At 55.8% G+C, this 26430-nt stretch overlaps 1 protein-coding gene across 1 annotated transcript in view; it reads right to left on the reverse strand.

The window, feature by feature from the left end:
• Positions 1-24650, reverse strand: part of LOC149427692 (rho GTPase-activating protein 33-like) — a gene marked incomplete at its 3' end in the record, with an annotated part of 49895 nt that extends 25245 nt beyond the window's left edge. The window contains exons 1-2 of the mRNA XM_089667769.1: positions 24193-24650; positions 962-1044 (exon numbers count right to left, since the gene is read on the reverse strand). Coding sequence (XP_089523895.1) covers positions 962-1036 — 75 coding nt within the window. The remainder of the gene's footprint in view (positions 1-961; positions 1045-24192) is intronic.
• Between the last annotated feature and the right edge of the window lie 1780 nt (positions 24651-26430).

Genomic DNA, 26430 nt, shown 5'->3' on the forward strand with positions numbered 1-26430 from the left:
GGGAGGGGGGGGAGAAGAGGGAGGGGGGGGGGGGAGAAGAGGGAGGGGGGGGGGGGAAAGAAGAGGGAGGGGGGGGGGGAAGAAGAGGGAGGGGGGGGGGGAAGAAGAGAGAGAGGGGGGGGAGAGGAGGGGGGAAGAAGAGAGAGAGGAGGGGGGAAGAAGAGAGAGAGGGGGGGGAGAGGAGGGGGGAAGAAGAGAGAGAGGGGGGGGAGGGGAGAGAGGGGGGGGAGAACAGAGAGAGGGGGGAAGAAGAGAGAGGAGGGGGGGGGAAGAAGAGAGGGGTGAGTGAGAGAAGGGGGGAGGGAGAGAGAAAACATTCCTGGCAGGGACAAGGGCTGCACTACAATGTATCACCAGACAGACTGTACAGAGACATTGTTACATTGTATCTGCTATACAGAGCCGTGCCACAATGTATCACCAGCAGGGGTGGACTGACCATTTGGAAACTCTGGCACTGTCCGAGGGCCTGGGGTCAGTAGGGGGCCCCATGAGATGCCCCTGGTACCTTTTATAGGCTTTTTTGGGTGTGGGCCCCATGATCCCCTATTGCCCGGGGGCCCCATGAGTTGTCAGTCCGCCCCTGGGCTCTACTATACAGAGCCGTGCTACAATGTATCACACCCCGGGTGCAACTGGGCATGCGATTTGCAAATCGCACCCTATCATCCGCAATGACTCGGTCGGAGCCGCACTGATTCCTGCAGGAGCTCATGCACTACCTTTGGTGTGACTTGCGTCAGACGTCTTGCACATCGCACCTCGAATCGCAATAAAACATCCGGACTTTGAAATCGTGCAACTTACAGCGAAGTCGCACGATTTCAAAGTCAGGATGGATGCGACCGGGGTGTAAAAGCTGGAAGCTGATTGGCTCCCATGCACGGCTGCACCAGATTCTGCACCCTGCGGTTTTAGTACACCCCCCCCCCACACACACTTTTGCAATGATCGCACGCACCTTGTGGAGTACGGGGGGGCCGGGCTCCTTGTCTTCTGTGGCAACTTCCTGGCCTGGCGAGGGCGCCTCCATCATCGCAGGAGCTGCAGAACAGGAAATGATGAGGAATAGTCGCATTTATCACCTACATCGCATGTAAAGGGGAGCAGTGGCGGGATCCGCCCCCCCCCGGCCTATGGACACGGCTCAGCTCCATCCTCATTGGATAACCGAAACCTTCTGCAATACGGAGCATCCAAGGAACACAGGGGGCGGTATTGTCAGTCTGGGGGGGGGGAGGGGAGTGTTAGATGGACTAGCAGATTTAGATACACTAACAAACTGAAGACAAACTCCAACTCACACTTTATAAGCAGCAAACAATTTTGTTCCCGTCTGGCACCAGCAGAGTCCCCGGTCACACCGCTGCGGTTCAAAATCATGCGATTTCTGAAAACTTTATTGCTACTTCTGAAAATTTTCAACGATTTCTTGCGATTTTCATGATATGTATGTGAAATCGCAACCAAACCGCAGAAAAAGTCACGCAGGAACGACTTTAAATTTTGCACGTGTTAAGACGCGGACATTCACGTTCGTTAGATGCGATTTCAATTCCCAAATCAGGTGACCGAGCACTAAATCCTCTTTCTTCCCCATTCTGATCCGCGGTTTGAACTTCACAAAGTCGTCTTCACCACATCTAGATGCCTAAAGGTTCCTTTCACATGGGTATTCCTTTTTTTTCATCCGTTTAGATCCATTTACATCCGTTTTTCATCATTTGACATCTGTTTAGATCCATTTACATCTGTTTATGTCCGTTTTCATCCATTTACATCCATTTTTCATCAGATGACATCAGTTTAGACTCATTTACATCTGTTTATGCCCATTTGCATCCGTTTAGATCCATTTAAAACATTTTACATCAGCTGACATCTGTTTAGATCCATTTATATCCGTTTGTCCGTTTTCATCCGTTTAGATCCATTTACATCCGTTTTTCATCAGTTGACATCCGTTTAGATCCATTTACATCTGTTTTTCATCAGTTGACATCCATTTAGATCCATCTACATCTGTTTATGTCTGGTTTCATCCGTTTAGATCCATTTACATCCATTTTTCATCAGTTGACATCCGTTTAGATCCATTTACATCTGTTTATGTCCGTTTTCTTTAGTTTAGATCCATTTAAAACATTTTACATCAGTTGACATCTGTTTAGATCCGTTTACGTCCGTTTTTCATCATTTGACATCCAATTAGATCCATTTACATCTGTTTATGTCTGGTTTCATCCGTTTAGATCCATTTACATCCGTTTTTCATCAGTTGACATCCGTTTAGATCCATTTACATCCGTTTTTCATCAGTTGACATCCATTTAGATCCATTTACATCTGTTTGTCCGTTTTCATCCGTTTAGATCCATTTTCATCAGTTGACATCCGTTTAGATCCATTTACATCCGTTTTTCATCAGTTGACATCCGTTTAGATCCATTTACACCCGTCTATGTCCGTTTTCATCAGTTTGTGTCTTTTTTTATTCTATTATTTTATGTTCTGTTCTATTCTTTCATTTTCAAAATTGTAATTTCTGAAGATCGGGTATATTTTATTTTATTCTTTTCAAACCGAATCTATTTTTTCTTTTCTATTCTGTTTTTATTCTGTTTTCAAAATTTGAATTTCAGAAGACGGCTATATTTATTCTATTTTCTATTCTCTTATTTTATTGCTGTGGGTCCCCCCTCTGGGGATCTATGGTGGTGGTGGGGGAAAGGGGGTCTTCCTCTCTACATGTCCCGGGGTTTTTGTTGCTGCATGCCCCCCTCAGGGGGATCTATGGGGGGGGGGGGTCTTCCTCTCTACATGTCCCGGGGTTTTTGTTGCTGCATGCCCCCCTCAGGGGGATCTATGGGGGGGGGGGTCTTCCTCTCTACATGTCCCCGGGGTTTTTGTTGCTGCATGCCCCCCTCAGGGGGATCTATGGGGGGGTCTTCCTCTCTACATAGCCCCAGGGTTTTTGTTGCTGCATGCCCCCCTCAGGGGGATCTATGGGGGGGGGTCTTCCTCTCTACATGTCCCCAGGGTTTTTGTTGCTGCATGCCCCCCTCAGGGGGATCTATGGTGGTGGGGTCTTCCTCTCTACATGTCCCCAGGGTTTTTGTTGCTGCGGGGTCCCCCCTCTGGGGGATCTATGGGGGGGGTCTTCCTCTCTACATGTCCCCAGGGTTTTTGTTGCTGCGGGGCCCCCCTCTGGGGGATCTATGGTGGTGGGGTCTTCCTCTCTACATGTCCCCAGGGTTTTTGTTGCTGCGGGGTCCCCCCTCTGGGGGATCTATGGTGGTGGGGTCTTCCTCCCTACATGTCCCCAGGGTTTTTGTTGCTGCGGGTCCCCCCTCTGGGGATCTATGGTGGTGGGGGGAAGTGGGGTTCTTCCTCTCTACATGTCCCCGGGGTTTTTGTTGCTGTGTGTCTTCTCTCTGGGGGATCTATGGTGGTGGGGGAAGGGTGTCTTCCTCTCTACATGTCCCCGGGGTTTTTGTTGCTGCGGGTTCCCCCTCTGGGGATCTATGGTGGTGGGGGGAGGGGGGGGTCTTCCTCTCTACATGTCTCGGTTCTCTCTTGCTAGCCCAGCACCTAGGAGTCAGCCTATCTCTGAAGGGAAGCCTCACACAGTCACATGACAGGTCCTCTTTGATGACTACCCGCCGGCAGCGCCCCGGTGACACCAATGCCGGGGATGAAAGCCTTTTATTGACTACTAAACATTCTCCTGAATTTTTTATGACTCCATTTCATTCTCTGGCCGTAGTCATGGCTCTGCTCCTTCCATCCTATGAATGATTCATTGGTGTCACCTGATCCCGACCAGCACTGACACCGACACCCATGACACCGAGGATGGACCCCGCCACCTCCACCCTAAAGTGGGCCTATCGTAGGACCACTCTGATGCCAAGTGCAGCGTGCTCAGTAATGCGTCAATGTAACTCTTCACCGAGATCACATGACCCCCCCGCTGCTTTGCTCTCCTAAAGGACAGCGCCATCTTTGTTCAGGCATTTTGATCACTTCCTGGACTGACATGCCAGCTCTGAGATGACACAATCCTGGTGCCTGTGATGTTCTTGGATGTGTTCACAAATGTCTGACACAGATCAGCCCCTTGTGCATCTGATCACCATATGACTTGCTTCAAGGTTACAATGTACAGTCTGATCACTGGGGGAGGGGAGACTGAGGAAATGACTCCTTCTACAAGGTTACAATGTACAGTCTGATCACTGGGGGAGGGGAGACTGAGGAAATGACTCCTCTTCCTTCTACAAGGTTACAATGTACAGTCTGATCACTGGGGGAGGAGACTGAGGAAATGCTTTTTCCTCCTTCTACAAAGTTGCAGTTTACAGTCTGATCACTGGGGGAGGAGACTGAGGAAATGACTCCTCCTCCTTCTACAAAATTACAATGCACAGTCTGATCACTGGGGGAGGAGACTGAGGAAATGACTCCTCCTCCTACAAGGTTACAATGTACAGTCTGATCACTGGGGGAGGAGACTGAGGAAATGACTCCTCCTCCTTCTACAAAATTACAATGCACAGTCTGATCACTGGCGGAGGAGACTGAGGAAATGCTTCCTTCTCCTTCTACAAGGTTACAATGTACAGTCTGATCACTGGGGGAGGGGAGACTGAGGAAATGTATCCTTTTTGAGGGCTGGTTCACACTGCATGCATTCCAGTGCATGGTTTTCTGTATTCAAAATGCACTGGATCCAAAATTACCCAAAAAAAAGGAGCTAAATAAAAAAAATAAAAAGTTACTGTTGCTGTACATTCTATTATATATTGTTACATGTCAGGAATTCTATTTTGGATGGAGTAGGGAAGTGTTGGAGCGTCTGTGTCACTGAACCCCCAACAGTAAGGTCAGTCTGTAGATGCAGGAAAGCATGCTGGCTATACTCACTGTGGAACCTAAGGGGTTAATCCTCTGCATTGTGTAAAAAGGCTGTTTGATCCTGTCTTCTCTGATCCTCCCCTTCTACTGTCCCCAATCCATCTGCTGGTAGTACAGAGCTCTAGGAGGCACTCTGCACATGCTCAGTTTATTGTTAGAGGGTTTTTTTTTTTTCCTTTGGGAGGGTACATGTGATCAGCACAGGGCCAATCAGCACTGTCCAGACAGAGGTCAGGGTTACTGCATCCCCCTAGAGCAAAATTAAAACTCCTACAAGCTTTAACCTGTGCTCTGCTGGACTCTGATAGAAGTCACAAGACTGCTCTTTAGTGCTTGTGAAAAAAAGGATTTAGCAGTTTATATTTACTAAAATAATTGCATTTCCATGTTTTGTGTACTGTGGGAGACCAGATATAGTGAATGCGGGGTCCGGGGAGAGCGGATATAGTGAATGTGGGTCCGGGGAGAGCGGATATAGTGAATGCGGGGTCCGGGGAGAGCGGATATAGTGAACGTGGGGTCCGGGGAGAGCAGATATAGTGAATGTGGGGTCCGGGGAGAGCAGATATAGTGAATGCGGGGTCCGGGGAGAGCGGATATAGTGAATGCGGGGTCCGGGGAGAGCGGATATAGTGAATGCGGGGTCCGGGGAGAGCGGATATAGTGAACGCGGGGTCCGGGGAGAGCGGATATAGTGAATGCGGGGTCCGGGGAGAGAAGATATAGTGAACGCGGGGTCCGGGGAGAGCAGATATAGTGAATGCGGGGTCCGGGGAGAGCGGATATAGTGAATGCGGGGTCCGGGGGAGCGGATATAGTGAATGCGGGGTCCGGGGGAGCGGATATAGTGAACGTGGGGTCCGGGGAGAGCGGATATAGTGAACGCGGGGTCCGGGGAGAGCGGATATAGTGAACGCGGGGTCCGGGGAGAGAGGATATAGTGAACGCGGGGTCCGGGGAGAGAAGATATAGTGAACGCGGGGTCCGGGGAGAGAAGATATAGTGAACGCGGGGTCCGGGGAGAGAGGATATAGTGAACGCGGGGTCCGGGGAGAGAGGATATAGTGAACGCGGGGTCCGGGGAGAGCGGATATAGTGAACGCGGGGTCCGGGGAGAGCGGATATAGTGAACGCGGGGTCCGGGGAGAGCGGATATAGTGAACGCGGGGTCCGGGGAGAGAGGATATAGTGAACGCGGGGTCCGGGGAGAGAAGATATAGTGAACGCGGGGTCCGGGGAGAGAAGATATAGTGAACGCGGGGTCCGGGGAGAGAAGATGTAGTGAACGCGGGGTCCGGGGAGAGAAGATGTAGTGAACGCGGGGTCCGGGGAGAGAAGATGTAGTGAACGCGGGGTCCGGGGAGAGAGGATGTAGTGAACGCGGGGTCCGGGGAGAGAGGATGTAGTGAACGCGGGGTCCGGGGAGAGAGGATGTAGTGAACGCGGGGTCCGGGGAGAGAGGATGTAGTGAACGCGGGGTCCGGGGAGAGAGGATGTAGTGAACGCGGGGTCCGGGGAGAGAGGATGTAGTGAACGCGGGGTCCGGGGAGAGAGGATGTAGTGAACGCGGGGTCCGGGGAGAGAGGATGTAGTGAACGCGGGGTCCGGGGAGAGAGGATGTAGTGAACGCGGGGTCCGGGGAGAGAGGATGTAGTGAACGCGGGGTCCGGGGAGAGAGGATGTAGTGAACGCGGGGTCCGGGGAGAGCGGATGTAGTGAACGCGGGGTCCGGGGAGAGCGGATGTAGTGAACGCGGGGTCCGGGGAGAGCGGATGTAGTGAACGCGGGGTCCGGGGAGAGCGGATGTAGTGAACGCGGGGTCCGGGGAGAGCGGATGTAGTGAACGCGGGGTCCGGGGAGAGCGGATGTAGTGAACGCGGGGTCCGGGGAGAGAGGATGTAGTGAACGCGGGGTCCGGGGAGAGCGGATGTAGTGAACGCGGGGTCCGGGGAGAGCGGATGTAGTGAACGCGGGGTCCGGGGAGAGCGGATGTAGTGAACGCGGGGTCCGGGGAGAGCGGATGTAGTGAACGCGGGGTCCGGGGAGAGCGGATGTAGTGAACGCGGGGTCCGGGGAGAGCGGATGTAGTGAACGCGGGGTCCGGGGAGAGCGGATGTAGTGAACGCGGGGTCCGGGGAGAGCGGATGTAGTGAACGCGGGGTCCGGGGAGAGCGGATGTAGTGAACGCGGGGTCCGGGAAGAGCGGATGCAGTGAACGCGGGGTCCGGGGAGAGCGGATGCAGTGAACGCGGGGTCCGGGGAGAGCGGATATAGTGAATGCGGGGTCCGGGGAGAGCGGATATAGTGAATGCGGGGTCCGGGGAGAGCGGATATAGTGAATGCGGGGTCCGGGGAGAGCGGATATAGTGAACGCGGGGTCCGGGGGGAGAGCGGATATAGTGAACGCGGGGTCCGGGGAGAGCGGATATAGTGAACGCGGGGTCCGGGGAGAGCGGATATAGTGAACGCGGGGTCCGGGGAGAGAAGATATAGTGAACGCGGGGTCCGGGGAGAGAAGATATAGTGAACGCGGGGTCCGGGGAGAGAAGATATAGTGAACGCGGGGTCCGGGGAGAGAAGATATAGTGAACGCGGGGTCCGGGGAGAGAGGATATAGTGAACGCGGGGTCCGGGGAGAGAGGATATAGTGAACGCGGGGTCCGGGGAGAGCGGATATAGTGAACGCGGGGTCCGGGGAGAGCGGATGTAGTGAACGCGGGGTCCGGGGAGAGAAGATGTAGTGAACGCGGGGTCCGGGGAGAGAGGATGTAGTGAACGCGGGGTCCGGGGAGAGAGGATGTAGTGAACGCGGGGTCCGGGGAGAGAGGATGTAGTGAACGCGGGGTCCGGGGAGAGAGGATGTAGTGAACGCGGGGTCCGGGGAGAGCGGATGTAGTGAACGCGGGGTCCGGGGAGAGCGGATGTAGTGAACGCGGGGTCCGGGGAGAGCGGATGTAGTGAACGCGGGGTCCGGGGAGAGCGGATGTAGTGAACGCGGGGTCCGGGGAGAGCGGATGTAGTGAACGCGGGGTCCGGGGAGAGCGGATGCAGTGAACGCGGGGTCCGGGGAGAGCGGATGCAGTGAACGCGGGGTCCGGGGAGAGCGGATATAGTGAATGCAGGGTCCGGGGAGAGCGGATATAGTGAATGCGGGGTCCGGGGAGAGCGGATATAGTGAATGCGGGGTCCGGGGGGAGAGCGGATATAGCGAATGCGGGGTCCGGGGAGAGCGGATATAGTGAATGCGGGGGCCACACAACTCACGTAACTGTCCTGAAGGTTTATGACTGAATGCAGATTTCAGGTGAGTCTCCTCTATAATGGGGTTATCAGATGGCTGTGGGCGGCACAGAGAAGAATGGGGATCAGAAAGTCGGATTGTCAGCTCCTCTGCCAAGCATTAAATCCAATCACACAACTCCCTCTATGGTTCATGGTGGAATGTGGTGTTTGGAGCGGAGTTCCCTTGCATGGGGCGGCACAGAGAAGAATGAGGATCCGAAGGATTACACAATCTAGTGACATGAAGCCAGTGGGGGTTTGTGAACGCTCACGTTACTCATGTTTCCTCCATTTCTTCCCTCACATTGCGGAAACAAGCTCTTGTTTGTGTGCAGTAATCCTGTCATGGGACGATATGTTGGGCCACCGATCACCGCCTTCTGAAGATCTCCATGCTTGGCTCTCTCTGGCTCTTTTCCCAGTACAAGCAGGCAGCCAGTGAAGTCAGATTTCCTGATTGACATATTGGTTCCGGGGAGAGCAGATATAGTGAATGCGGGGTCCGGGGAGAGCGGATATAGTGAATGTGGGGTCCGGGGAGAGCGGATATAGCGAATGCGGGGTCCGGGGAGAGCGGATATAGCGAATGCGGGGTCCGGGGAGAGCGGATATGGTGAATGCGGGGTCCGGGGAGAGCGGATATAGCGAATGCGGGGTCCGGGGAGAGCGGATATAGCGAATGCGGGGTCCGGGGAGAGCGGATATGGTGAATGCGGGGTCCGGGGAGAGCGGATACGGTGAATGCGGGGTCCGGGAAGAGCGGATATAGTGAATGCGGGGTCCGGGGAGAGCGGATATAGTGAATGCGGGGTCCGGGGAGAGCGGATATAGTGAATGCGGGGTCTGGGGAGAGCGGATATAGTGAACGCGGGGTCCGGGGAGAGAAGATATAGTGAACGCGGGGTCCGGGGAGAGAAGATATAGTGAACGCGGGGTCCGGGGAGAGAAGATATAGTGAACGCGGGGTCCGGGGAGAGAAGATATAGTGAACGCGGGGTCCGGGGAGAGAAGATATAGTGAACGCGGGGTCCGGGGAGAGAAGATATAGTGAACGCGGGGTCCGGGGAGAGAAGATATAGTGAACGCGGGGTCCGGGGAGAGAGGATATAGTGAACGCGGGGTCCGGGGAGAGCGGATATAGTGAACGCGGGGTCCGGGGAGAGCGGATATAGTGAACGCGGGGTCCGGGGAGAGAAGATGTAGTGAACGCGGGGTCCGGGGAGAGAGGATGTAGTGAACGCGGGGTCCGGGGAGAGAGGATGTAGTGAACGCGGGGTCCGGGGAGAGAGGATGTAGTGAACGCGGGGTCCGGGGAGAGAGGATGTAGTGAACGCGGGGTCCGGGGAGAGAGGATGTAGTGAACGCGGGGTCCGGGGAGAGAGGATGTAGTGAACGCGGGGTCCGGGGAGAGCGGATGTAGTGAACGCGGGGTCCGGGGAGAGAGGATGTAGTGAACGCGGGGTCCGGGGAGAGCGGATGTAGTGAACGCGGGGTCCGGGGAGAGCGGATGTAGTGAACGCGGGGTCCGGGGAGAGCGGATGTAGTGAACGCGGGGTCCGGGGAGAGCGGATGTAGTGAACGCGGGGTCCGGGGAGAGCGGATGTAGTGAACGCGGGGTCCGGGGAGAGCGGATGTAGTGAACGCGGGGTCCGGGGAGAGCGGATGTAGTGAACGCGGGGTCCGGGGAGAGCGGATGTAGTGAACGCGGGGTCCGGGGAGAGCGGATGTAGTGAACGCGGGGTCCGGGGAGAGCGGATGCAGTGAACGCGGGGTCCGGGAAGAGCGGATGCAGTGAACGCGGGGTCCGGGGAGAGCGGATATAGTGAATGCGGGGTCCGGGGAGAGCGGATATAGTGAATGCGGGGTCCGGGGAGAGCGGATATAGTGAATGCGGGGTCCGGGGAGAGCGGATATAGTGAACGCGGGGTCCGGGGGGAGAGCGGATATAGTGAACGCGGGGTCCGGGGAGAGCGGATATAGTGAACGCGGGGTCCGGGGAGAGCGGATATAGTGAACGCGGGGTCCGGGGAGAGAAGATATAGTGAACGCGGGGTCCGGGGAGAGAAGATATAGTGAACGCGGGGTCCGGGGAGAGAAGATATAGTGAACGCGGGGTCCGGGGAGAGAAGATATAGTGAACGCGGGGTCCGGGGAGAGAGGATATAGTGAACGCGGGGTCCGGGGAGAGAGGATATAGTGAACGCGGGGTCCGGGGAGAGCGGATGTAGTGAACGCGGGCTCCGGGGAGAGCGGATGTAGTGAACGCGGGGTCCGGGGAGAGAAGATGTAGTGAACGCGGGGTCCGGGGAGAGAGGATGTAGTGAACGCGGGGTCCGGGGAGAGAGGATGTAGTGAACGCGGGGTCCGGGGAGAGAGGATGTAGTGAACGCGGGGTCCGGGGAGAGAGGATGTAGTGAACGCGGGGTCCGGGGAGAGAGGATGTAGTGAACGCGGGGTCCGGGGAGAGCGGATGTAGTGAACGCGGGGTCCGGGGAGAGAGGATGTAGTGAACGCGGGGTCCGGGGAGAGCGGATGTAGTGAACGCGGGGTCCGGGGAGAGCGGATGTAGTGAACGCGGGGTCCGGGGAGAGCGGATGTAGTGAACGCGGGGTCCGGGGAGAGCGGATGTAGTGAACGCGGGGTCCGGGGAGAGCGGATGCAGTGAACGCGGGGTCCGGGGAGAGCGGATGCAGTGAATGCGGGGTCCGGGGAGAGCGGATATAGTGAATGCAGGGTCCGGGGAGAGCGGATATGGTGAATGCGGGGTCCGGGGAGAGCGGATATAGTGAATGCGGGGTCCGGGGAGAGCGGATATAGTGAATGCGGGGTCCGGGGAGAGCGGATATAGTGAATGCGGGGTCCGGAGAGAGCGGATATAGTGAATGCAGGGTCCGGGGGGAGAGCGGATATAGTGAATGCGGGGTCCGGGGAGAGCGGATATAGTGAATGCGGGGTCCGGGGGGAGAGCGGATATAGTGAATGCGGGGTCCGGGGAGAGCGGATATAGTGAATGCGGGGGCCACACAACTCACGTAACTGTCCTGAAGGTTTATGACTGAATGCAGATTTCAGGTGAGTCTCCTCTATAATGGGGTTATCAGATGGCTGTGGGCGGCACAGAGAAGAATGGGGATCAGAAAGTCGGATTGTCAGCTCCTCTGCCAAGCATTAAATCCAATCACACAACTCCCTCTATGGTTCATGGTGGAATGTGGTGTTTGGAGCGGAGTTCCCTTGCATGGGGCGGCACAGAGAAGAATGAGGATCCGAAGGATTACACAATCTAGTGACATGAAGCCAGTGGGGGTTTGTGAACGCTCACGTTACTCATGTTTCCTCCATTTCTTCCCTCACATTGCGGAAACAAGCTCTTGTTTGTGTGCAGTAATCCTGTCATGGGACGATATGCTGGGCCACCGATCACCGCCTTCTGAAGATCTCCATGCTTGGCTCTCTCTGGCTCTTTTCCCAGTACAAGCAGGCAGCCAGTGAAGTCAGATTTCCTGATTGACATATTGGTTCCGGGGAGAGCAGATATAGTGAATGCGGGGTCCGGGGAGAGCGGATATAGCGAATGCGGGGTCCGGGGAGAGCGGATATAGCGAATGCGGGGTCCGGGGAGAGCGGATATAGCGAATGCGGGGTCCGGGGAGAGCGGATATGGTGAATGCGGGGTCCGGGGAGAGCGGATACGGTGAATGCGGGGTCCGGGAAGAGCGGATATAGTGAATGCGGGGTCCGGGGAGAGCGGATATAGTGAATGCGGGGTCCGGGGAGAGCGGATATAGTGAATGCGGGGTCTGGGGAGAGCGGATATAGTGAACGCGGGGTCCGGGGAGAGAAGATATAGTGAACGCGGGGTCCGGGGAGAGAAGATATAGTGAACGCGGGGTCCGGGGAGAGAAGATATAGTGAACGCGGGGTCCGGGGAGAGAAGATATAGTGAACGCGGGGTCCGGGGAGAGAAGATATAGTGAACGCGGGGTCCGGGGAGAGAAGATATAGTGAACGCGGGGTCCGGGGAGAGAAGATATAGTGAACGCGGGGTCCGGGGAGAGAGGATATAGTGAACGCGGGGTCCGGGGAGAGCGGATATAGTGAACGCGGGGTCCGGGGAGAGCGGATATAGTGAACGCGGGGTCCGGGGAGAGAAGATGTAGTGAACGCGGGGTCCGGGGAGAGAGGATGTAGTGAACGCGGGGTCCGGGGAGAGAGGATGTAGTGAACGCGGGGTCCGGGGAGAGAGGATGTAGTGAACGCGGGGTCCGGGGAGAGAGGATGTAGTGAACGCGGGGTCCGGGGAGAGAGGATGTAGTGAACGCGGGGTCCGGGGAGAGAGGATGTAGTGAACGCGGGGTCCGGGGAGAGCGGATGTAGTGAACGCGGGGTCCGGGGAGAGAGGATGTAGTGAACGCGGGGTCCGGGGAGAGCGGATGTAGTGAACGCGGGGTCCGGGGAGAGCGGATGTAGTGAACGCGGGGTCCGGGGAGAGCGGATGTAGTGAACGCGGGGTCCGGGGAGAGCGGATGTAGTGAACGCGGGGTCCGGGGAGAGCGGATGTAGTGAACGCGGGGTCCGGGGAGAGCGGATGTAGTGAACGCGGGGTCCGGGGAGAGCGGATGTAGTGAACGCGGGGTCCGGGGAGAGCGGATGTAGTGAACGCGGGGTCCGGGGAGAGCGGATGTAGTGAACGCGGGGTCCGGGGAGAGCGGATGTAGTGAACGCGGGGTCCGGGGAGAGCGGATGCAGTGAACGCGGGGTCCGGGAAGAGCGGATGCAGTGAACGCGGGGTCCGGGGAGAGCGGATATAGTGAATGCGGGGTCCGGGGAGAGCGGATATAGTGAATGCGGGGTCCGGGGAGAGCGGATATAGTGAATGCGGGGTCCGGGGAGAGCGGATATAGTGAACGCGGGGTCCGGGGGGAGAGCGGATATAGTGAACGCGGGGTCCGGGGAGAGCGGATATAGTGAACGCGGGGTCCGGGGAGAGCGGATATAGTGAACGCGGGGTCCGGGGAGAGAAGATATAGTGAACGCGGGGTCCGGGGAGAGAAGATATAGTGAACGCGGGGTCCGGGGAGAGAAGATATAGTGAACGCGGGGTCCGGGGAGAGAAGATATAGTGAACGCGGGGTCCGGGGAGAGAGGATATAGTGAACGCGGGGTCCGGGGAGAGAGGATATAGTGAACGCGGGGTCCGGGGAGAGCGGATATAGTGAACGCGGGCTCCGGGGAGAGCGGATGTAGTGAACGCGGGGTCCGGGGAGAGAAGATGTAGTGAACGCGGGGTCCGGGGAGAGAGGATGTAGTGAACGCGGGGTCCGGGGAGAGAGGATGTAGTGAACGCGGGGTCCGGGGAGAGAGGATGTAGTGAACGCGGGGTCCGGGGAGAGAGGATGTAGTGAACGCGGGGTCCGGGGAGAGAGGATGTAGTGAACGCGGGGTCCGGGGAGAGCGGATGTAGTGAACGCGGGGTCCGGGGAGAGAGGATGTAGTGAACGCGGGGTCCGGGGAGAGCGGATGTAGTGAACGCGGGGTCCGGGGAGAGCGGATGTAGTGAACGCGGGGTCCGGGGAGAGCGGATGTAGTGAACGCGGGGTCCGGGGAGAGCGGATGTAGTGAACGCGGGGTCCGGGGAGAGCGGATGCAGTGAACGCGGGGTCCGGGGAGAGCGGATGCAGTGAATGCGGGGTCCGGGGAGAGCGGATATAGTGAATGCAGGGTCCGGGGAGAGCGGATATAGTGAATGCGGGGTCCGGGGAGAGCGGATATAGTGAATGCGGGGTCCGGAGAGAGCGGATATAGTGAATGCAGGGTCCGGGGGGAGAGCGGATATAGTGAATGCGGGGTCCGGGGAGAGCGGATATAGTGAATGCGGGGTCCGGGGGGAGAGCGGATATAGTGAATGCGGGGTCCGGGGAGAGCGGATATAGTGAATGCGGGGGCCACACAACTCACGTAACTGTCCTGAAGGTTTATGACTGAATGCAGATTTCAGGTGAGTCTCCTCTATAATGGGGTTATCAGATGGCTGTGGGCGGCACAGAGAAGAATGGGGATCAGAAAGTCGGATTGTCAGCTCCTCTGCCAAGCATTAAATCCAATCACACAACTCCCTCTATGGTTCATGGTGGAATGTGGTGTTTGGAGCGGAGTTCCCTTGCATGGGGCGGCACAGAGAAGAATGAGGATCTGAAGGATTACACAATCTAGTGACATGAAGCCAGTGGGGGTTTGTGAACGCTCACGTTACTCATGTTTCCTCCATTTCTTCCCTCACATTGCGGAAACAAGCTCTTGTTTGTGTGCAGTAATCCTGTCATGGGACGATATGCTGGGCCACCGATCACCGCCTTCTGAAGATCTCCATGCTTGGCTCTCTCTGGCTCTTTTCCCAGTACAAGCAGGCAGCCAGTGAAGTCAGATTTCCTGATTGACATATTGGTTCCGGGGAGAGCAGATATAGTGAATGCGGGGTCCGGGGAGAGCGGATATAGTGAATGCAGGGTCTGGGGAGAGCGGATATAGTGAACGCGGGGTCCGGGGAGAGAAGATATAGTGAACGCGGGGTCCGGGGAGAGAAGATATAGTGAACGCGGGGTCCGGGGAGAGAAGATATAGTGAACGCGGGGTCCGGGGAGAGAAGATATAGTGAACGCGGGGTCCGGGGAGAGAAGATATAGTGAACGCGGGGTCCGGGGAGAGAAGATATAGTGAACGCGGGGTCCGGGGAGAGAGGATATAGTGAACGCGGGGTCCGGGGAGAGCGGATATAGTGAACGCGGGGTCCGGGGAGAGCGGATGTAGTGAACGCGGGGTCCGGGGAGAGAAGATGTAGTGAACGCGGGGTCCGGGGAGAGAGGATGTAGTGAACGCGGGGTCCGGGGAGAGAGGATGTAGTGAACGCGGGGTCCGGGGAGAGAGGATGTAGTGAACGCGGGGTCCGGGGAGAGAGGATGTAGTGAACGCGGGGTCCGGGGAGAGAGGATGTAGTGAACGCGGGGTCCGGGGAGAGAGAATGTAGTGAACGCGGGGTCCGGGGAGAGCGGATGTAGTGAACGCGGGGTCCGGGGAGAGAGGATGTAGTGAACGCGGGGTCCGGGGAGAGCGGATGTAGTGAACGCGGGGTCCGGGGAGAGCGGATGTAGTGAACGCGGGGTCCGGGGAGAGCGGATGTAGTGAACGCGGGGTCCGGGGAGAGCGGATGTAGTGAACGCGGGGTCCGGGGAGAGCGGATGTAGTGAACGCGGGGTCCGGGGAGAGCGGATGTAGTGAACGCGGGGTCCGGGGAGAGCGGATGTAGTGAACGCGGGGTCCGGGGAGAGCGGATGTAGTGAACGCGGGGTCCGGGGAGAGCGGATGTAGTGAACGCGGGGTCCGGGGAGAGCGGATGTAGTGAACGCGGGGTCCGGGGAGAGCGGATGTAGTGAACGCGGGGTCCGGGGAGAGCGGATGCAGTGAACGCGGGGTCCGGGAAGAGCGGATGCAGTGAATGCGGGGTCCGGGGAGAGCGGATATAGTGAATGCGGGGTCCGGGGAGAGCGGATATAGTGAATGCGGGGTCCGGGGAGAGCGGATATAGTGAATGCGGGGTCCGGGGAGAGCGGATATAGTGAACGCGGGGTCCGGGGGGAGAGCGGATATAGTGAACGCGGGGTCCGGGGAGAGCGGATATAGTGAACGCGGGGTCCGGGGAGAGCGGATATAGTGAACGCGGGGTCCGGGGAGAGAAGATATAGTGAACGCGGGGTCCGGGGAGAGAAGATATAGTGAACGCGGGGTCCGGGGAGAGAAGATATAGTGAACGCGGGGTCCGGGGAGAGAAGATATAGTGAACGCGGGGTCCGGGGAGAGAAGATATAGTGAACGCGGGGTCCGGGGAGAGAAGATATAGTGAACGCGGGGTCCGGGGAGAGAAGATATAGTGAACGCGGGGTCCGGGGAGAGCGGATATAGTGAACGCGGGGTCCGGGGAGAGCGGATATAGTGAACGCGGGGTCCGGGGAGAGAAGATGTAGTGAACGCGGGGTCCGGGGAGAGAGGATGTAGTGAACGCGGGGTCCGGGGAGAGAGGATGTAGTGAACGCGGGGTCCGGGGAGAGAGGATGTAGTGAACGCGGGGTCCGGGGAGAGAGGATGTAGTGAACGCGGGGTCCGGGGAGAGAGGATGTAGTGAACGCGGGGTCCGGGGAGAGCGGATGTAGTGAACGCGGGGTCCGGGGAGAGAGGATGTAGTGAACGCGGGGTCCGGGGAGAGCGGATGTAGTGAACGCGGGGTCCGGGGAGAGCGGATGTAGTGAACGCGGGGTCCGGGGAGAGCGGATGTAGTGAACGCGGGGTCCGGGGAGAGCGGATGTAGTGAACGCGGGGTCCGGGGAGAGCGGATGCAGTGAACGCGGGGTCCGGGGAGAGCGGATGCAGTGAATGCGGGGTCCGGGGAGAGCGGATATAGTGAATGCAGGGTCCGGGGAGAGCGGATATAGTGAACGCGGGGTCCGGGAAGAGCGGATGCAGTGAATGCGGGGTCCGGGGAGAGCGGATATAGTGAATGCGGGGTCCGGGGGGAGAGCGGATATAGCGAATGCGGGGTCCGGGGAGAGCGGATGCAGTGAACGCGGGGTCCGGGAAGAGCGGATGCAGTGAATGCGGGGTCCGGGGAGAGCGGATATAGTGAATGCGGGGGCCACACAACTCACGTAACTGTCCTGAAGGTTTATGACTGAATGCAGATTTCAGGTGAGTCTCCTCTATAATGGGGTTATCAGATGGCTGTGGGCGGCACAGAGAAGAATGGGGATCAGAAAGTCGGATTGTCAGCTCCTCTGCCAAGCATTAAATCCAATCACACAACTCCCTCTATGGTTCATGGTGGAATGTGGTGTTTGGAGCGGAGTTCCCTTGCATGGGGCGGCACAGAGAAGAATGAGGATCCGAAGGATTACACAATCTAGTGACATGAAGCCAGTGGGGGTTTGTGAACGCTCACGTTACTCATGTTTCCTCCATTTCTTCCCTCACATTGCGGAAACAAGCTCTTGTTTGTGTGCAGTAATCCTGTCATGGGACGATGTTGGGCCACCGATCACCGCCTTCTGAAGATCTCCATGCTTGGCTCTCTCTGGCTCTTTTCCCAGTACAAGCAGGCAGCCAGTGAAGTCAGATTTCCTGATTGACATATTGGTTCCGGGGAGAGCAGATATAGTGAATGCGGGGTCCGGGGAGACCGGATATAGTGAATGCGGGGTCCGGGGAGAGCGGATATAGTGAATGCGGGGTCCGGGGAGAGCGGATATAGTGAATGCAGGGTCCGGGGAGAGCGGATATAGCGAATGCGGGGTCCGGGGAGAGCGGACATAGTGAATGCGGGGTCCGGGGAGAGCGGACACAGTGAATGCGGGGTCCGGGGAGAGCAGATACAGTGAATGCGGGGTCCGGGGAGAGCGGATATAGTGAATGCGGGGTCCGGGGAGAGCGGATATAGCGAATGCGGGGTCCAGGGAGAGCGGACATAGTGAATGCGGGGTCCGGGGAGAGCGGACACAGTGAATGCGGGGTCCGGGGAGAGCAGATACAGTGAATGCGGGGTCCGGGGAGAGCGGATATAGTGAATGCGGGGTCCGGGGAGAGGGGATATAGTGAATGCGGGGTCTGGGGAGAGTGGATACGGCGAATGCGGGGTCCGGGGAGAGCGGATACGGTGAATGCGGGGTCTGGGGAGAGCAGATATAGTGAATGCGGGGTCCGGGGAGAGCAGATATAGTGAATGCGGGGTCCGGGGAGAGCAGATATGGTGAATGCGGGGTCCGGGGAGAGCGGATACGGCGAATGCGGGGTCCGGGGAGAGCGGATATAGTGAGTGCGGGGTCCGGGGAGAGCGGATATAGTGAATGCGGGGTCCGGGGAGAGCGGATATAGGGAATGCGGGGTCCAGGGAGAGCGGATATAGTGAATGCGGGGTCCGGGGAGAGCGGATATAGTGAATGCGGGGTCCGGGGAGAGCAGATATAGTGAATGCGGGGTCCGGGGAGAGCGGATATAGTGAATGCGGGGTCCAGGGAGAGCGGATATAGTGAATGCGACCCCCAGAGCGTGACACTCTCAAAAGCCACGTGCTCACATCAGCATGCACAGCTCAGGAGCAGAGCGGGGACCATTCATTTTGTAGGAAGGAGGCAGCAGACAGAAATGACACTCAGTGCTCTGGACTGAGGCAAGTGCACACTATAGAAGAATGTGCTTTGTTCATGTTTCATGTCGGAGGATTACAAGCACTTTATGGATAGTTTGCATTCACAGGAAGCATTTTGCCATTTCTACAATTCTGATGCAGCAAAGTGGCCCTTTGAATAATCCTTAGTGTCATTCTTTAAGGGCCCCTTCCAGGGGTGGACTGACCATTTGAGCACTCGGGCACTGCCCGAGGGCCCGGGTTCAGGAGGGGGCCCCATGAGATGCCCCTGGTACCTTTCACTGGCTTTTTTTGATGTGGGCGAGGACAGAGGGGCCCCATGATCGCCTATTGTCCGGGGGCCCCATGAGTTGTCAGTCTGCCCCTGGCCCCTTCGCTCCGGCGTGTTTCGTTGCAGTGCATTATCCTGGGCAATGTTTATAAATCCACCATGGATGAATTCTGATTGGTTGGCTTTAATTCCTTCACGGGAACTGACCCGGCCCAAGCGTGCGGCCAGCAGGCTCCTAGCCACTGATGGGAGATTTTGATCTCAGGAGAGCGATTCAGATCTGAAGCCGGGGGAGGGACATGAAGGCCAGGCGGAGGGAATTTTCAGAGAAGCTCACATTATTCAAAGATTTCCTTTATCTGCAGTACAGATTCATTGTTGACTGATAGGAAATGGACTGAAATTAGGAAACAGACGTCATCTAATCCACGCGGACAGCAGAAAACCGCATACTGTGAGACAACGCAGGAAACCTGCAACCGCGTCCGTCTGCCTGACGTATCGTCATCATTATTATTATATACTTGTATAGCTCTGACATATACTGCGGCGCTGTACAGAGATCACTGAACCAGTCACATCAGTCTCTGCACCAGAGGAGCTTACACTCTACTGTCCCCTCCCCCCGCAGTCACATCAATCTCTGTACAGAGGAGCTTACACTCTAATGTCCCCTCCCCCACAGTCACACACTATTATTATAAATTTATATCTCTGACATATACTGCAGCGCTGTACAGAGAACACTGAGCCAGTCCCATCAGTCTTTGTACCAGAGGAGCTTACGCTCTAATGTCCCCTCCCCCGCAGTCACATCAGTCTCTGTACAGAGGAGCTTACACTCTAATGTCCCCTCCCCCGCAGTCACATCAGTCTCTGTACAGAGGAGCTTACGCTCTAATGTCCCCTCCCCCGCAGTCACATCAGTCTCTGTACCAGAGGAGCTTACGCTCTAATGTCCCCTCCCCCGCAGTCACATCAGTCTCTGGACAGAGGAGCTGACGCTCTACTGTCCCCTCCCCCACAGTCACATCTGTCTCTGGACAGAGGAGCTGACGCTCTACTGTCCCCTCCCCCACAGTCCCATCAGTCTCTGTACCAGAGGAGCTTACGCTCTAATGTCCCCTCCCCCACAGTCCCAACAGTCTCTGTACCAGAGGAGCTTACGCTCTAATGTCCCCTCCCCCACAGTCCCAACAGTCTCTGTACCAGAGGAGCTTACGCTCTAATGTCCCCTCCCCCACAGTCCCATCAGTCTCTGTACCAGAGGAGCTTACGCTCTAATGTCCCCTCCCCCACAGTCAAATCAGTCTCTGTACCGGAGGAGCTTACGCTCTAATGTCCCCTCCCCCACAGTCTCTGTACTAGAGGAGCTTACACTCTAATGTCCCCACAGTCCCATCAGTATCTGTACCAGAGGAGCTTACACTCTAATGTCCCCTCCCCCACAGTCCCGTCAGTATCTGTACAGAGGAGCTTACACTCTAATGTCCCCTCCCCCACAGTCTCTGTACCAGAGGAGCTTACACTCTAATGTCCCCTCCCCCACAGTCCCGTCAGTCTCTGTACCAGAGGAGCGCACAGTGGCAGAGATACCTCCATCTGTGTGCTCAGGATCCAGGCAATGATTTGGCTCTCCGCCTATAACTGAAATACCCATTTTAGGGTGAAGCTGCGCTGGATTTGGCCGGCAGGGAGCAGGTTGTGCAGACACACACACATGACACACACACATGACACACACACACGGTGCAGGCAGGATCTGTATGATCCCCACTACGCGGGGGAGAGGTGGTGGAGTTTGCTGGGCGACGTGCGCTTGGCTCTTACCTGTGGGACGGGGGAGGGTGTCCTTCAGGTGTGACACGGTGGCAGTTCAGGCGACTGTCGCTTCAGCTGCCTCTGCAAACGTGGAGCTTCACTCAGCAGAGGAAGCCTCTCCAGCGGCTTAAAGGGGAAGCGTCGGTTAACCCCTTTCCTGCCGAACGGCTGCTTCTTGACAGAGTGTGGTAAACTTAAAAAGACGCTCCATGGCGAATGCGAGGAGGGGGGCTGGTAGTGGAGGAGGGGGGGGCTGGTAGTGGCTCCTCGGCCCACGACAAAAAAACGCCATTCTTGCCGTGAGCCAGGCCAGGGGCCATATTACGCGCGGAGCCCGAGGCCTGAAGGACGCAGAGGCAGCAAAAAAATCTGAACCCTTCAGGGCCGGTTCACACTACATGATGCGTTCCGGATGCATTTCTGCATATATGTTTTTGACGCATTCCTGTGCATTTTTTATGCATTCCCGTTCCCCCTCTTTTTCTTCAATTTAAATTGGGACATGTACTTTTTCATTCCAGGACAGTTCTGTGCAGAAAAATGGAACCTGTTCTTTTTTTTTTCCGCAACCAGAATGCACTGGAACTGCAAGTATTAATGTGCTGTAGCAGCTCCTCCCCTTCAGCCTTGCACAGGTGTACCGGCTCCTCCCCTTCAGCCTTGCACAGGTGTACCGGCTCCTCCCCTTCAGCCTTGCACAGGTGTACCGGCTCCTCCCCTTCAGTCTTGCACAGGTGTAGCGGTTCCTCCCCCCTCAGTCTTGCACAGGTGTCCCGGCTCCTCCCCCTCAGTCTTGCACAGGTGTACTGTCTCTTCCCCCTCAGTCTTGCACAGGTGTACTGTCTCCTCCCCCTAATTCTTGCACAGGTGTACCAGCTCCTCCCCCTCAGTCTTGCACAGGTGTCCCGGCTCCTCCCCCTCAGTCTTGCACAGGCATAGCAGCTCCTCCCCTTCAGCCTTGCACAGGTGTAGCAGTTCCTCCCCTTCTGTCTTGCACAGGTGTCCTGGCTCCTCCCCCTCAGTCTTGCACAGGTGTCCCGGCTCCTCCCTGTCTTTCACAGGTGTAGCAGCTCCTCCTCTTCAGTCTTGCACAGGTGTACTGACTCCGCCCCTTCAGTCTTGCACAGGTGTAGTGACTCCTCCTCTTCAGTCTTGCACTTGTACCAGCTCCTCCCCTTCCGTCTTGCACAGGTGTCCTGGCTCCTCCCCTGGATTGAAACAGCTTCCTCTGATATCACCGCACCCTGGGAGCTTCTCACAATGTGCATTGGAAGCTGCAGCAAGTCAGACGGAGCTCCGCCTCATTTCCTGGCTGGAGGACGTCTAGCATCATCTAGCTCACGAGTCTCCAAACTTTAAAAACAAAGGGTCAGTTTACTGTCCTTCTGACCTTGGGGGGAGTTGTGACCAGTGAGGGTAGAAAATGTCCCAGTGCTTTTGGGTGTATTTTGTTTAGTTGCATAGTGCCTGTGGTTAGTAGGAGAAGGAATAGTGCCCCATCATTGGTGTCAGTGGGAGGAATAGTGCCCCATCATTGGTGTCAGTGGGAGGAATAGTGCCCCATCATTGGTATCAGTGGGAGGAATAGTGCCCCATCATTGGTATCAGTGGGAGAATAGTGCCCCATCATTGGTGTCAGCGGGAGGAATAGTGCCCCATCATTGGTGTCAGCGGGAGGAATAGTGCCCCATCATTGGTGTCAGTGGGAGAATAGTGCCCCATCATTGGTGTCAGCGGGAGGAATAGTGTCCCATCATTGGTGTCAGTGGGAGGAATAGTGTCCCATCATTGGTGTCAGTGGGAGGAATAGTGTCCCATCATTGGTGTCAGCGGGAGGAATACTGCCTCAAGGTCCAGATAAAAGTTAGCAAAGGGCACATTTTGGAGATTACTAATCTAGCGCTTTCCTCCCCAGCCTGACTGTCCCTGGCCCGCCCCTTTCATTCATTGGATTTCAGTTCTCCCAATCACAGGGACTCAGCATGACATCTGGGTGGTCTGCATGCAAATACAGCCTTCCTAGGAACATTCACTCCTCCAGACTGACACCAACCCATCAAGACATTGTAATATTTGCATAACTCCTCCCCCAGGACTGAGTGCTCTTGAGTACTGAGGTGGGGGTGCTTTTCTGAAAGCTATCAGCATCACCCTGCCAGCCCCTCCCACCAACCACAATCTGCCAGCATTACAGAGAGAAGCACAGAGACCCATTGATGACATCCATAAGGTGTCATGAAAATGGAAAGGTTTTATTTTTGAATGTCAATATGTTAACCATCTCCCGTCCGGTTGTTGTATATAAACGGCCGTATGGAAACAGTGCAGGGGCTGGTGGCCGTTTATAAACGGCCTCCCCGCACCCTGCTTGTGCACGCTCCCTGGGAGCACGCAGCACCGCGATCCGGACACAGTGGAACACCGATCGTCATACGGGACCTCTGTGCGAGGTCCCGATCATGTGATCACTGATTGGCCAATCAGTGATCACATGCAGAGTAGTAAGCAAGATGTCACTTCTGACATCACATGGTACAAGGCTATTCACAACAGCCTTGTACCATGTGACAAGCTGTGACCAATCACAGCTCTCACAGTATTTCTCAATGGCTGCAAGAATGCAGACAGAGAGAAGGAGAAATTATTGCTTTTACAGCCTTTATGAGTATAAAACCAATCAGTGTAAAAAAAAAAAATCTTCTTCACCCCCCACAAGTAGTACAGTGTCACCATCGTGCGAGAGTCACAGTATGTAAAAAAAACAAAAAATTGTAAAAAAAAAATGAAAAACAATTTTTTTTACTGAAAAGATAACGGAATAAATTTTGGCCAAGATTTAGGAATAAAGATTATTTATTTGCAAAATTTTATAAGAAAAACACTATTTCAAAATTTTTGGACTTTTTAATTTATATAGCAAAAAAAAATAAAAATCCCAGCGATGAATAAATACCACCAAAATAAAGCTTTACCTGTCTCAAAAAATGCTAAAAAATTCATATGGGTGCAGTGTTGCATGACCGCGCAGTTGTCATTCAAAGTGTGATAGAGCTGAAAGCTGAAAATTGGCCTGGGGGGGAAGGGGGGTGAAAGCGTCCCGACTGGAAGGGGGGGGGGAAAGCGTCCTGACTGGAAGGGGGGGGGAAAGTGTCCGGACTAGAAGGGGGGAAAAGTGTCAGGACCGGAAGGGGGGGAAAGTGTCCGGACCGGAAGGGGGTGAAAGTGTCCGGACCGGAAGCGGGGAAAGTGTCCGGACCGGAAGGGGGGAAAGTGTCCGGACCGGAAGGGGGGGAAAGCGTCCGGACCGGAAGGGGGGGAAAGCGTCCGGACCGGAAGGGGGGGAAAGCGTCCGGACCGGAAGGGGGGGAAAGCGTCCGGACCGGAAGGGGGGGAAAGCGTCCGGACCGGAAGGGGGGGAAAGCGTCCGGACCGGAAGGGGGGGAAAGCGTCCGGACCGGAAGGGGGGGAAAGCGTCCGGACTGGAAGGGGTTAAAAAAAAGGAGGAGGAAGGAAACAAGGAAGAATAAATATTAGTGGAACAAACTTGTCCTCCGTTCTACTTGTAAGAACTTCCCTTTAAAATGGAACTCCACCTTTTTTTTTTAAAGGTGACTTTACACAATTTTTTTAGTTTTGCGTGGAGTGCCAAAAGGTTTTGATCCGCCTCCAGGTCCTGTGTGCAAGGATGAAGATTCCCCCCCCCCCCCCATACCTGGTCCGGTGAGGGTAGAAAGTGCTCCGCCGGAAGCTGCATTTTATGACCCCTCTCCCTGCACTCCATCTTCAGTGTCCCATTGATGGATTCTCCTCTGTGGGGTCATCCTGCAGGTGACAGTATGGAAGGTAATGTCCTGGGCGAGCGTCAGTGACCGCCACGCACCGTACGCGGATGTGACAAGATGGTTGCTGCTGTCCTGTGAATATTCCTGCGTGTCCTCTCCTGTCCTGGGCAGCTCCGTCTTGTCAGATCTGATTAGAGATAATATCTCTCCGGAGGCACAACGACCTCGGCTCTGCTGAGTTTTCCACATTTGGTTTAGTGTTCCAGCCTCAGGCCTCAATGTTATCAACAGTTTCGCACGATCGGACGAAAGCTCACGTATTGGAGGAAAAAAAAAAAAAAATGGCGCGGCTTCTTTTACAAGATCCATTGTCATCGGTCACCGGCCATCCCCAAGCCACAACCTGCCCCCTAAGCACCAACCTTTGTCAGGGCTGCTGTTAGGAAGCACAGGACCCCATACAGCCACCCTTATAGCCCCAATTCCCCCCCCCCCCACTATTCTTTAGCTATGAATGAACAGTGAGTGATTGGTAAATCATGCATTGTGTTCATTCAGTAAAGGAAGGGGCTGGTAAATGTGACATATCCCTTGCTCTCCCTCCTGAAGGATTCTATTGTGTGCTTGCAACTGCCATTCGGAGGGAGAGGAGGGAAGCCGGCAGGACTGGGGGGTAGGGGGCACACAGGGGGAAAAGGATGGTGCACAGGGAGGGTGATGGGTGCAATGGGGGGGGGGGGAATTACTCGAATCAACACCCCGTATGGTTCTCTCTGCAGAAGCTGAAAGCCAGCAGGAGGGAGAGAAGAAGCCGGCTTTCAGCTGCTGCCTAGAGAGCCATACAGGGGATCGGTTCCAGTAATTGCCCCCCTGCTGTGCCAATCACCCTCCCTGCCCACGTCCGATTCCCCCAGCTGCCTGGGCCCCCCGCTGGCCTGGGCCCCGTACAGGAGGACTGGTGGTACCCCCTTATCCCCGGCCGTGACCATTGTTATCTGCCATGATGACCTTCATTTTCAGAAAGGAAAACCCCCGATGGTTGGGAGTAACTGTGAGGGCCGGTTCACACTATACAACTGCAGTCCACATGTGTTTTGCATTTGCGTGTTTGGTGCGTTCCGGTGCGTTTTTGACATGTTCCAGTGCGGGTTTTTTTTTTTTTGCATCCCAGTTTATATTCATTCAAAGAGAGGGAAAAAATAGAGAATGCTGCAGATAAACAGGTACAACTTATGTAGGATTTGTTTCATTTCTGTGTATCATGTGAGGCCAGTCACTTCACTGGGGATATGGAAGGGTTTACAACCACTTTAAGGGCCGGTTCACATTATAGAAACGCAGTCCAGATGCATTTCCGCATGCGCGTTTTTGATGCATTCTAGAGCGTTTTTTATGCATTCCCCTTAATGCCCCCCCCCCCTTCTTTTTCTTCAATTTAAATAGGGACCTGTGCGTTCCAGTGTATTGTTGGTGAGTTCTTGATGTGTTTTAGTACAGTTCTGCAAATGGAACTGCATCACATCAACTGCATTACTCTATTCCAACAGCAACCCCCCCCCCACTAGAATACACGGATTAGTGGCTGTAAGTGCTGAGCGAATGCTGGTTTTCCAGTATGACCAAACAGGAGCTTGTTGTTAGGCCTTTGTTGAAAAGACAGCGGTACACACGGAACAAGTCAGTCGGTTCCTGCTGAGCATTGATACGTGTATAGCCGGCTTCGGTCCCTCGGTTCTGATTATGACCTGTATGGCCATACTATCTTGTTAGGTCCCAAGCCCCGCCCCAGAAAAATAAAGAAGAGGGAGAGAGAAAGAAAAAAAAGAGAAGAGGGAGAGAGAACTGGGTAAAGGAGAGAGAGAGTGGGACAGCTGTGTGAAGGAGAGGAAAATAGAGCGAGGTAAAGTGAGAGACGGGGGGTAGAGAGCTGGGAGAAGAAGAGAAAGTAGAGGAGAAAGAAAGAGAAAAAAAAGGAGAGAGAGAGAGAGAGAGATGGGGCAAGAGAGAGAGGGGAGAGAGAAAGAGAGAGGTGGGAGAGGGACAGGGAGAGGGAAGAGAGAGGGGGGGGGAGAGAGAGCTGGGAGGGGGGCAGGGAGAGAGCTGGGAGGGGGGCAGGGAGAGGGGAGGGAGAGAGGGGGAGAGAGGAGGGGAAGAGAGGGGGGGAAGAG

This window comes from Staurois parvus, unplaced genomic scaffold, assembly GCF_062004578.1.
Source record: "Staurois parvus isolate SC_StPar_1 unplaced genomic scaffold, SC_StPar_1.0 ptg003575l, whole genome shotgun sequence".
Taxonomy (NCBI): Eukaryota; Metazoa; Chordata; class Amphibia; order Anura; family Ranidae; genus Staurois; species Staurois parvus.